Source organism: Leptopilina boulardi, unplaced genomic scaffold (genome assembly GCF_019393585.1).
Source record: "Leptopilina boulardi isolate dan_hultmark-lab unplaced genomic scaffold, ZJU_Lbou_2.1 LbouV2_213, whole genome shotgun sequence".
Taxonomy (NCBI): domain Eukaryota; kingdom Metazoa; phylum Arthropoda; class Insecta; order Hymenoptera; family Figitidae; genus Leptopilina; species Leptopilina boulardi.
In genome coordinates, this window is record NW_026137767.1 from 2,999,345 (window position 1) to 3,011,747 (window position 12,403).

Sequence of the window (12,403 nt, forward strand, 5' to 3'; positions counted from 1 at the left end):
ACTTTATTTTTTTTATAAAATACTAGGCTTTTTAATTCAGGAAGTTTATATTTCTTAGTAAAGATTAAGGCATCTATATTTATAATTAAAAGTGAATACATTTTAGAGCATAAATTTTAAATTGGGTTTGTATTTACAGGTTCAGACGCTTTAATTAGCGAACAACCTTATCGATACTTAACAGTAGACTTAATGAAGAGTTTACGAGATGATTCTCTGCCTATCGATGTAACCCGTGACGATCCTATTCATAGGCATGGTAAAAAATATTATTTTTTGAAAGTTTTACCCTACTAATAGTGCCTATTTACAAAATTTTACTTTTTCAGTTTCAAAGGAAGAAAAGCAACAGTTTGTTCAGAGCAATAATTACTGCATAGGAGAAAATTTTGACAATGATAATTTTGGTTTTGGGTAATTATATTATTATTACTTACCTTAAAGTTTAATGACTTTCAAATTACAATTTCTTATAGTAAAAAATAATGATTCTCACTAATAATTTGTCTTTATTTATAGGAAACTTCATTTTCGATCGTAAGTATCCTTTAACATATTCAAACTTATTTTATAAAAGAAGTTAATTCAACATATTAATAAATTTTTAATTCAGATTTTTAGTTAGCTTTTTGGTGGATGCAAGAGGGGACACAATGAAGGGTTGCAGACATAGTGGAATTCGAATAATTGTTCCCCCTAGAAGAGCTACAATGCCAATTCGTGTTACTTGCAGATTAGTAAAACCAAATAAAGTTATAAATCCACCTCCATTAATGGAAGGAGAATCTTTAGCTGCTCGTATTATCGAGATGGGTCCAGTTGGAGCTTCTTTCCTAGGGTAAATTTTACATTTCATGAAATACTACTTTATCAATACATATACTGTAGGGTAACCTAGACAGTAGTACAAAGCTTGTGTCAAATTTGCAGCAAAATTGTCATGACAGGTTGTCAAGCTTGCACTATCAACTTATAATGAAATATGGTTGAAAGCTTCATTTGAAATATGTATAATCTGGGTAACCCTATATGGTATAATCTAATGCAATATTATTGTAAACTAGTTGTTTTCATCAGAATAACTAATAGTAATAATACGTGTAACTATCAGATTTTATACACGAATTGATAAATAGATCGACAACTTTACCACTTATCCTAATATGTAAATTTTTATTTGGAAATTTAAAAGACAACTTTTTCTAGGCCTGTATTGATTGATATTCCAAATTTTGCTGCGATTCGTGAAAACAATAGAGAAATTATAATTTTAAGATCAGAGAATGGAGAAAACTGGAAAGAACACGATAATTCTCTCGACAGTGATGACAATTTATTAAACACTTCTTATGGTGAGTATTGTTTTTATATTTCTATTCCTAAAAATGCAAACTAATTTGTTTAGGCATCTAAAAATATAGAACAAATTATTTTAAAACATAATAATAATTACAGCTTTATTTAACATAACTGCTCTGGCGAATTAGGAAAACCGTATTCGAACCGAATACGGTTCGATTTTGGTTAACTTTGGTTAAAAGCTAAAAAAAAATATGTTAAATCCCTATTTTTTTGAAAAATTTTCATATGTCAAACCCCATATCATTTCCCAAGTGAAAACCTTAATCATTTTTTTGAAAAATTTTCCCATGTCAAACCTCATGTCATTCCCCATGTCAAACCCCATGTCATTTCCCAAGTGAAAACCTTAATCATTTTTTTGAAAAATTTTCCCATGTCAAACCTCATGTCATTCCCCATGTAAAATCCTTTATCATTTTTTTCAAAAAAATTTCCCATGTAAATTCCCATGTCAAATCACATGTCATTCCCCATGTGAAATCCATTATCATTTTTTTTTAAATTTTCCATGTCAATTCCTATGTCAAACCCCATGTCACATGGGGAATGACATGGGGTTTGACATGGGAAAATTTTTCAAAAAAATGATACAGAATTTTACTTAAGGCATGACATGGGGTTCCACAGTTACGCCACCAGATGGTGAAAATATTTTCTCTCACAGTTGAGATCAGTCTGGAATACTATAAAAGCTGAGAGTCTAACTTAGAACTAAAGTAAACTTTTATTTCTTTTCAGATGAGTTGCAGTAATATTATTTGATATTTAATAAAATAATTAATATTTTTTGTAAACTGCAGCCTGCATAAAGCAGACAACTGAAAACTCCCGAATGAAATCCTATATCGTTTCCTATATGTAAATCCATGTGAAATCTTAGGTTGAAATTTCAGAATCTATATGAAATCTTATATGATTTCCTATGCTTAAAATCTATTTGTTTTATCATGTGTAAGAATGCACATGAAATCGTGTTCCAGTTTCCCATATGGTTTTCCATGTAGGGATTTTCAAAAAAGAAAATTTAAAAAAAATGATAAAGGATTTCATTTAGTATTTAACATGGTATTTGACATGGGATTTAACATGGTAAATGAGGAACCTCGTTTTGATATTTTCCTAAGTCAATTCCTGTCAAAATTTCCCATGGGGATTTATATGAGAAACCATATGGTTTCCTATATAAGAGTGGGGTTTTACATAGCTTTTGACATAGGATCCCATGTAGTTTCCCATGTGGGGATTTTCAATAGGGAAACATGAAACATGGTTAAAAACCCATTGATACTGATAAATTATGATTAGTTAAGTTGATTTGTTAAATAATTTAGTTAAATTAAGCTATATTAGTGAGTAATTAATGTGTACAGTGCAGTGCTTACTTGTTACTTCAAGTGCGCGATTTATCTGTAATTTTGTGTATAAAAATACATATTTTCCAAAAAAAACCTTTATTTTTATTAAATAATTAAATATAGTGCTTTTTTTAAATAACTTATTTAATTAGTGCTTAATAAACGTTTAATTTAATAAATTTTCTTTGTGTTTTTTGTGCGCAATTTTACCAAAACACATATAATGGATTTTTGGAATTAACTCGTAAAAACGCAAAATTTCGAAAATTGTTTTAGACAAAATGATAGGTGTCAAAAAAACACACATTTTATGTCCTGTACATTATTTACTAAAAATTATTATTCTTCGACAAAAATAGTATACTTACAAGTACCAAATTTCTCCATAATTATGATGTGCACTGTTTCACCATCATATTTAGGGTTCCGTTCACGCAGTGAACCGAAACGGAACCCTTATGGTTTCACTTATGTCCGTCCACAAAATCATGTCCCCTCCCTCTAAAATTTAGCTATTTCAACCGATTGAGCTCAAAATTGGTATACATACGTATTTTCTTGAGTAGATTAAAGGAAAATTATGGCGAACCCGATTGGAGTTGAATTAAATATAGTTATATTCCAAAAACTCGAAATTTCGGAAAAAACGTGTCCCCCCACCTTAACTTTTACAGTTTTGGAGGTAGGATGTTCAAACTTGGTATACATGCGTATTTTTGCGAGTAGGGTGTCGATTATGTAATTTAATTTGATTCTGACGTCAAAGTCAATTTTAACTCCAGATATTCATTTGTTCATTTAATTTTGACGTCAAATTCAAATTTATTTTTTGATTTGATTTTTACGTCAAATTCAAATTTATTTCGACGTCAAAGTCAAATCAAACAATAAATTTGAATTTGACGTCAAAATTAAATGAACAATAGAATGTCTCGAATTAAAATTGACTTTGACGTCGAAATAAATTTGAATTTGACGTCAAAATCAAATCAAAAAATGAATTTCTCGAATTAAATTTAACTTTGACGTCAAAATAAATTTGAATTTGATGTCAGAATCAAATCAAATTACATAATCGACACCTAGATTAAAGGAAAATTATAGCGAACCCGAATCGAATTTGATAGCATATAGTTATATTCGAAAAACTCGAAATTTCTGAAAAAAGCGTGTCCCGCCCATCTTAACTATTACAGTTTTGGAGCTAAGAAGCTGAAACTTGGGACACATATTTCAGACTTAAAACTTTTGACTGAAATAATTGTTGAAATTTTGCGTTTTTTTCGAGTTAATTGCAAAAAACCATGATTTTATGGTGTTTTTTTATGGTTTTCACCATGAGAATCAAATTTGCGCTAATTTTCACTAACATTTTCGTAATCAGCGCACCAAAAAAGTTAGTATACTAAGTTTTATTCAAATTGGAGGTGGACCTCTTTCGCATCTTTTTCTATCAATTATAATGTCGATTTTAAAATACTATAGTTCATCGCCATCTACAATTTACAACCGAACTACAGAATTATATGTGTCGTCGGTAAAATTGCGCACAAAAAACACAAAGAAAATTTATTAAATTAAACGTTTATTAAGCACTAATTAAATAAGTTATTTAAAAAAAGCATTATATTTAATTATTTAATAAAAATAAAGGTTTTTTTTGGAAAATATATAGTTTTATACACAAAATTACAGATAAATCGCGCACTTGAAGTAAGATGTAAGCACTGCACTTTACACATTAATTACTCACTAACTAGAGCTTAATTTAACTAAATTATTTAACAAATCAACTTAACTAATCATAATTTGTCAGAATCAATGGTTTTTTAAAACCATATTTCATGTTTTAACATTTTTTTTTAGATAGAATATTAATTACCTTTTGACCATAAAGTAAGAGATTTTCAATTAATTGCAATAATTGCAGATACGCAAATGAGTGCCTTACACTCGGGAAGAATAACTCGTATTCTAACTAAAACATTGCCACAATATTTTGCCATTGTTACAAGGATTAAGCAAGAAGTTCATGTTATTGGAGCAGAAGGAGGAATTTTAATATCCAGTGTTGCTAATCACGTTCAAGCAGTATTTCCACCAGGTTCTTTGACTAAAAAGATCATTGTTGGATTACAGGTGGGGTTTAAGAGAAATATTTACATTTATATGCGAGTGCAGATTAACATCTTTTTGAAACGTTTCATTTAATATGAGAATTTTTTCTATATATAATTATATCTTATGTAATAATAAAAGATGTTATCTTATTACAGGCACACGTTATACCAACAGAGCTAACAGCAAAACTTCTTGGCAACAGTGTAGCAGTTTCTCCTGTCGTTACAATTGAACCAAGAAGAAGAAAGTTTCATAAACCAATTACTCTTACAATTCCAGTCCCTCAAGCAGCGAATAAAGGAATGATTAATCAATATGGAGGTGAAACTACATCGTTAAGATTACTGTGCAGTATTGCAGGTGAGGTTATTAAGAAATATTCTGTAATATTTCTTAAAGTAGTGTATATATTTTTATTTTACGAGTAAAGTGGAAATTCTGCATAACCTTCCCAGTGGGCACCAGGACGTCTAAAAGACGTCCTGTAGACGTCTTTTTTGTCCGCGGACATCCTGGGGACTTTGATGATAATGTCTCGAAGACATCATAAAGACATCGAAAGGACGTCTTTAACATGCTCAATGTCGTGGCCAAAAGACGTCTAAAAGACATTCAATAAGGATGTCTAAAAGACGTCCTAAAGACTTCTTTTGGACGTCTTTAGGACTTAGATATATTTTCTAAGTTTAACACATTAATTATTATCTTATTTAAATTTTGACTTTTTTTTGTATTTTTTCTACATGCTTATACAGAAATCAGGAATGAAAAAATCCTCTCGGACCTGGGATCGAACTCGCGATACGTTGGGTTGAAACTCTACGCCTTAAGCGTCTGAGCCATCGGAGACTGATAAATTCCTTTACAAAGTTTACGAACTTATTTGTCAATGAAATGAATCAAACTTTAAAAATTTCTATAAGATTTATCTTAAACAGTTTCGATCTTTACGTTGAACTTAGAAACTAAAATATAAAAGTTATTTTTATGAAAAATGTTCTATTCTTAAAATCTGAAAAAGACGTCTTTTAGACATGATAAAGACATCTTTATGAACAGACATAGAACCTTTTTTGGACGTACCTCAGACGTATTATTCACGTTTTTAAGATATACCATACGGGGACAAGTTTTGTTCCCGTTTTGTTTTTCTTTTGTCACAAGTCTAAAAGACATCCTCAGGACGTCTTTTGAGCAAGTGTGCCCACTGTGTTGCAGGCCTACTTTCAAGTCAGATACTTGGAGCCCGAAAACATGGCTTGTTTAAGTTCACGCCAGTGCCCGCAGAAAAAGAGCGCGTGCTCCGCGTCGTCAATGTGTGCTGCTTCGTCGACGCCCGCTCCGTTGAAGTACACACATTTCGCATCTGTTTCTATCTTAAATCTGTAAAAGTATTGACCGAGACAACCACGACTCGGCAGTGCTTGCGTAAAGTAATAGCCAACTTCGCCGTGTTTCCTTTTCTGCCATCACTAAACGAATCTACTTCTAAACTCTCTACGTATTACCGCTTTGAGTCTATCACTACGCTCTGAAGTACTCGTCCGATCTTTGTAAAGGTAGAAAATTTTCTGTTTTTCTATTGCCATCTATTGGCGGTCATCTAGCGAGTACCAGAACAGCGCAAGTAGACGCCCTTCTAAAGGCTGACACTATTCTCCGTGCTGGATCTCTCTAAACCGCGAGAAGCCTGTCAAAGATGCTGTGGATCTAAGGCAAACAGGGGCAGCATAAAGCTGCTTTGCTTTAACCACAGTCGCCACTAGTTTCCGTTTCTTTTCCCTGGGGCCACCGATATTTGGCATCATCCTCGAAAGGTTTCCCATGCACTCGGTGACTTGGAGTGACAAGATGTTAATGTTTTTTTTAACCATGGAAATTAGAAGTCTCTTCGGTCTGTGACAAGTAGAGCCTCAGTTTTCTCGACGGCCATTTTCAAACCATGTCAATCCAACCAAAACTTCACTCGTCGCAGACTAGGGATATATAACCGAAAAAAATATTCGATTATCGACTTTTCGAATAGTCGAACACAGTGTAGTCGAATAGCAGTCGATAATTTTGGCAAAAATTTTGAAACAAATTTACTTAAGTTTTTTGATGAGGAAAACACAAAATAAAATTAATTGTTATTAATTTCTTACTTTATTTAAACATGTTTAAAATTCAACATTTGAGTTTTCTTACTGTATTAAACTTAAATCAGTCTTCCTTTAAAACAGCCTTCATCTGCGACTTAAGTCTTAAGAGACAATATAAAACTTTAATATATATAATATATTATAACACAAGAATAAAAACATATTAGTTGTCGAACCAATATTTTTCAGGACAAGACCGAAGAAAAACCAACATTTCTAAATGTTTTCTAGATAATCTATTTCGGAGTGTATTAGATAAGAAGCCCGCATGAGAAAATAAACGCTCCGACGGGACGGAGGTGGCAAGAATACTTAAGTATTCTTGAGCAATTGGGTAGACAAAAGGGTATTCACTTTTTACTGCCTCTCATGTTTGCAGAGGATTTGGATTCTCTAAACGACTAACTGGTGGGGTATCTAAAAAGGTTCTTAGTTGAACAGAAACACCGCCTGCAATATATTGTCCAGCAAAAAGTTTTACATGTTTTTGAACTTCTTTGTCAAAATTACTCCAAAAATCTTTAGGTCCCTCAAACTTCTCTTCAATGTCATCATTAGAAAAAGTATCCGTTGACTGGACTTTAGATTCCAACTTTTTATTAAATATCTTTAGAAACTATCATTAAAAGCTGTCAAAATAAGTTATTAAGTAAAATGTTTACCTGATTGAGCCTCTTCACAATCGGAATACATTTACTGAGTGTTGTACTATTTTCGGAGCTTATATCTTTGGTCGCTAAAGCAAGGGGTTTTAGTAAACTTTTGATATCGCATAAAGTCTCTTCTTCATCTGCCATGAGGATGGTAGGCGGTTTAGATTTAGTAGTTTTATCTCTTTGTAACGAGGTGTGACTCGCGTGTATCGTGTATCTTACACCTAACCTCCAAACTAAGGGCACAAACACAATAACCTGCGAAACTCGGCCACAGTAAGAGTGTGAATAAAGGTACATTCACACCTTTTTTCGAAAATTTACTCTCGTCTTTTTTTGTTACATGACGTAGGCAGAAGTCTGTCTTACCCTTACATTTTCATACGCCAATGTCTTTGCATACGCGTATATTCAGATGAAAATGTGAGAATAAACAGACTTATGTCTATATCACTGTATCCACAACTGTGTTAGCTATATTTCGTAGAAAATCTGTATAAAATAAATTTCGAATATTTTCGACTATTCGACAACAATATACGGTTTTTCGAAATAATCGAAATCTTGTAATCGACTACAAAATTTTCGACTATTCGAGGCTGATAATCGGTTTTAGTCGATAATCGAAATCGGTTGCGTAATCCCTATCGCAGACTTTCATTGAGTTTTATCTTTAAAAACACACCAAAAGCACGTGGTCAGCAAACCCGGTTAGAAACGAATCCTCGGGTAGGTCCATTTTTAGGAAACCGTCATACATAACGTTCCAAACAGCTGGACCTACCTTCAGACTTTGGGAAGCTCCGCATGTCATTTCTGTTTTAATAGGACATGCATTGCTCTCGTACACAACTCACCTGTCGTTGAGATAATCTATCATTTTCAAAAGTTAGATTGGTACCCCTTTACGTTTCATTGCCTGGATACTAAAATCCCATCTCGCAGAGTTAAACGCGTTTCGTACGATTAAAATTATGTATGTATAGTATGTTAAATCTTTCAATTAACAATTTGGAAAACTACGTTTAAACCGAATCCGGTTCGAATTTGGTACTTAGGTTATGTTAGTCCTTAATCAGTAAGATTACAAAGCGAAATACGTCACCCACTTGTATAACGTAAAGTTAAAAACTGTTTATTTATATGTAGACAACCCTGTAATATACTTATTATATGCTTCGACTAACTTGAATAACTAAAGGTTAAAATCTTTTTATAGGGGGTACCAGTGAAGCTCAATGGGAAGATGTGACTGGATCAACACCGTTAACTTTTATGAATGACCGAGTTTCTTTTACAACAACGGTTTCAGCCAGATTTTGGTTGATGGATTACAGGAGTACAAGTGATGTTCCACGAATGGCCACTGAATTATACAAGGAATCATTATTCGTTCCATTTATAACAAAGTAAGTTTTTAACAATTTGATTTATATGAAGATGCAATATATGTATATAGAGAGAAAGTGGTTTAACACAGCTTTATTTAACCGTGTTTTTCACAATAAACCGGAATGCTTCAGACCAATTCCAGATTAGTCCAGAATTTTTACCAGGGATTGTAATTTATAATTTAATAATGTAAATTATTTGTTAGTATATAATACATATTTCTGGAAAGTAATACAGTAGGTTCTCTTGAATGCTTATTTCTATGCGCACGCAAAGAAAACCGATACTGTCGCATAAAAATTCGTTTCCATTACCTCCGTGTGAGCTGGGAAAGTAAAATGTCCACTTAGGGAAATATAGAGATTTTAAACATATACTTGTGGAGAATCTATTGTATATTACTTAATTACAAACTTTAATTATAGGTTAGAATGAATATTGTGTATAGGGTCTAAATTATCTTCTTCTTTCATCTGTTTCAACTGTCAACATCTTTATTTATTTATCTGAATATGTGTGTAAAAGGACAACACAAAGGGCTCATATTATCACTAATTTTTTGCAAACAATCTTTTGAAGAGGACGTTAACTGTTACAAGCGCACAGTACTATGGCGTATCAGCTAAAATTCTTCATAATCCAGGTATTTGATCTAAACTGAAGTTATCCTTTTGCACACTTATTCTAGAAACCATAAATTTTTTAAAAGTCGATTATTTTTACCCTACGTAATTAATTATTTAACGATCACACAGCGTTCTACTTTAATATTTATATTATATTTTCCTTCAATATTCCCAGTGGGCAAAAAACCACGTTCGTTCCAAAAACGTGCTTAAAACGTTTCACGTCAGGCAAAAAATGTTCTAGAACATTATTAGAACATCCATGTTTTTAAAATGTTTCAGAACATTGTTTGGCGGAGATAAAACTTTCTAAAAACGTTTTTAAAACGAACATGGGTTTTTGCCCTCTAGGTTATGATTAAATATATGGCACGTGTTGAAAATATGTTTATTTTCATAATGTTATTATTGAAATTGAGTATACTGCAAAAAGGAATTTAAAAGTCAAACTTCAGAAAAGATGGACTAGGCATATTAACTTTTGAAATTTATGAGGCACCAGGAGGGAAGACAAAAATTAATCTGTTATCTTAGAAAAAGGAGTGGAAAATGTACGGCTTCATCAAATTAAAATTATACATTTACTGCGTTCCTCATTGTGGTTAATAATAATTTTTTTTATTTTACGAGCGAAGTGGAAAATCTGCATAACCCTTAGTATCCAAGGCAGAAACCTAGAGCCCGGTACTCCGAGTTTATGTAGGAATGACCGTTATTGTTCTGTTCGACCCACTGAAAACCACACTCTTTAAGGGCCATCCTGAAGATTCCGCATCATCCGCTGCATGCGACATTGCTGTTCTTCATCTTATCGCCATACTTTTCTCTACATAAGAAGTAGTTTAGAATTCTTCTGCAGTTTGCAAACTAATGAAGATCTCATCATACTTTGTTTCTGTTGCGACTCCAATAACCATTGTAGATTCACTCGTCTCGTCCTACTTACTGGTTTGCTTAGGATTCGGTGCTACCTTCACCTTTGCAATCTTTTTGACAAGAGGTGCCCCCTCTTGGTTCTCCTTCTTCGCCTCGGCGTCAGTCCTCTGTGCACTGCTAGAACTTTTTATTCGTCTCTGCGCCTTTATGATTGCAACCTGAAGCCGATTCTCATAGATATGCTCCCTTTCTTGTTCCACTTCTCCCGGTTTATCTCCATGTGGCCCATAGCGCCTGCAAGGATCAGCTAAAGCGAGCTTTGTCTTCGCCACACTGACAAGATCCTGAAGATTCTTTAGTCCGTCCTTAATAGCCATGTTGACATTTTTCTGGACTTCGCAAGACTTTACAATCTTGTCGATCTCTTCTTTAATTCTCTTAAGACAATCAGATTTCTCCTGCTCTCTAAATTTGAATCAGTGGAATTTTACTGGTGAACCAGTTATAAGTATACCACTGGTTTTATTCAGTGAAAATACACTGGTTTCCAGTAAAATTTCCACTGAATGAAACCAGTGGTATACTTATTACTGGTTTACCCGTGAAATTCCGCTGATTCAAATGTAGAGAGTGCCTAAGCTTTAATCACTTCTCGAGTTCTTTTTTGACTGTCTCGTTGTCTATAGGTCAGGCGGAATCAAGCTTTCTTGTTTACTGGCACTAGAAACGCTTCCTCTTCTATTTACAAGTCTTTCTAAGCGGACCTGGAGAATCTTATGAAAATGCGTGCCCCATAATCCATCCTCCTTGTGGCATTGGATGATGCAGTATTCAAGGTGTCCAGTAATGGAACATTGTTATCACTGGATTTCGATGCTGGAAAACAAAGTTGCTTATTTTCAGCAGCGCCGACAGTGGGGTATCCTTGTACATAGAGTGCTATAGAAAATTCATAGTAACATATTAGTTAAAAACAGGCCGTTGGTAGATCTGCTTTGACTGTTTGATAGTATACGAATTCTGTACAGTTCGGTAAAAGACTGAAATCGGAGAATTTGAATATTATAGTGTAATTGTAAACACAAAGAATAATGTTTGTTATGAAACTTTTAGTAATTAGCCTGGAAGGAATAAAATTTAGCAACTTGACGGATATAAGAAAAGGTTTAAGTAAATTTGTATATTACTTGATTCTAGAGTATGTACGTTACACCGTAAAACTGTTTTTTTTACTCTTAATGAAAAAGGTGTAAAGAAAGAACAAAAAGAAAATAAATATGAAACATCATTAAACTATTTAAAAGTTTCTGGTGATGGCTCGAGGAAAAAGCATAGATTTTTGTTGCTTTACTTAATGGATACGCTTATCGGCTACTACACAAATAAAGCCATCGAAGTCGTTGTAAAATAAAGTTACTGAAGTGCATGTACTTGTATATTTGGATACTAGAACACGAAGAAGATTTTTTTATAAATTACGAGGGGTCAGCTGAAAAAATGAAGGTCAATAAGATTGTAAGTTTTTTAAAAGTCTGAAGAATTACATGGAGTAAAATATAGAAATTAAATTGGTGACGGAGATTCAAAACTTTTAAATCCATTCTTGAAATAAATCCTTACGGCGAAGAACTTAAATTGTTGAAAAATGAAGTATGAATGCAGAATTGGTTCTCTATTCGGTAATACCCTATAAAAAAAAGTTGGATAGCGAGAATCGGGAAAACGTATTGAAGCTCGGTATGTTGAATCCGTTATTTGAATATTAACATATTGGAGTGTTAGGTCGAATCCGTTGTGTATAGTTAGTCCAATACGTTCGATTGAAAATAGCGTTAAAACGAATGAAAAAACGTTTTAATTAGGATAAAAGTGACCTT

General features: G+C 33.0%; 1 protein-coding gene across 4 annotated transcripts in view; it reads left to right on the forward strand.

Annotated features, from left to right (window-relative positions):
* Nucleotides 1–12,403, forward strand: part of LOC127278965 (ankyrin-3-like) — a 117,847-nt gene that overhangs the window by 73,506 nt on the left and 31,938 nt on the right. For all 4 annotated transcript variants that reach the window (XM_051300958.1, XM_051300956.1, XM_051300959.1 and 1 more), the window contains 8 exons: nt 140–259; nt 330–414; nt 520–537; nt 614–838; nt 1,207–1,352; nt 4,648–4,856; nt 4,994–5,198; nt 8,852–9,041. In XM_051300958.1, coding sequence (XP_051156915.1) covers nt 140–259; nt 330–414; nt 520–537; nt 614–838; nt 1,207–1,352; nt 4,648–4,856; nt 4,994–5,198; nt 8,852–9,041 — 1,198 coding nt within the window. The remainder of the gene's footprint in view (nt 1–139; nt 260–329; nt 415–519; nt 538–613; nt 839–1,206; nt 1,353–4,647; nt 4,857–4,993; nt 5,199–8,851; nt 9,042–12,403) is intronic.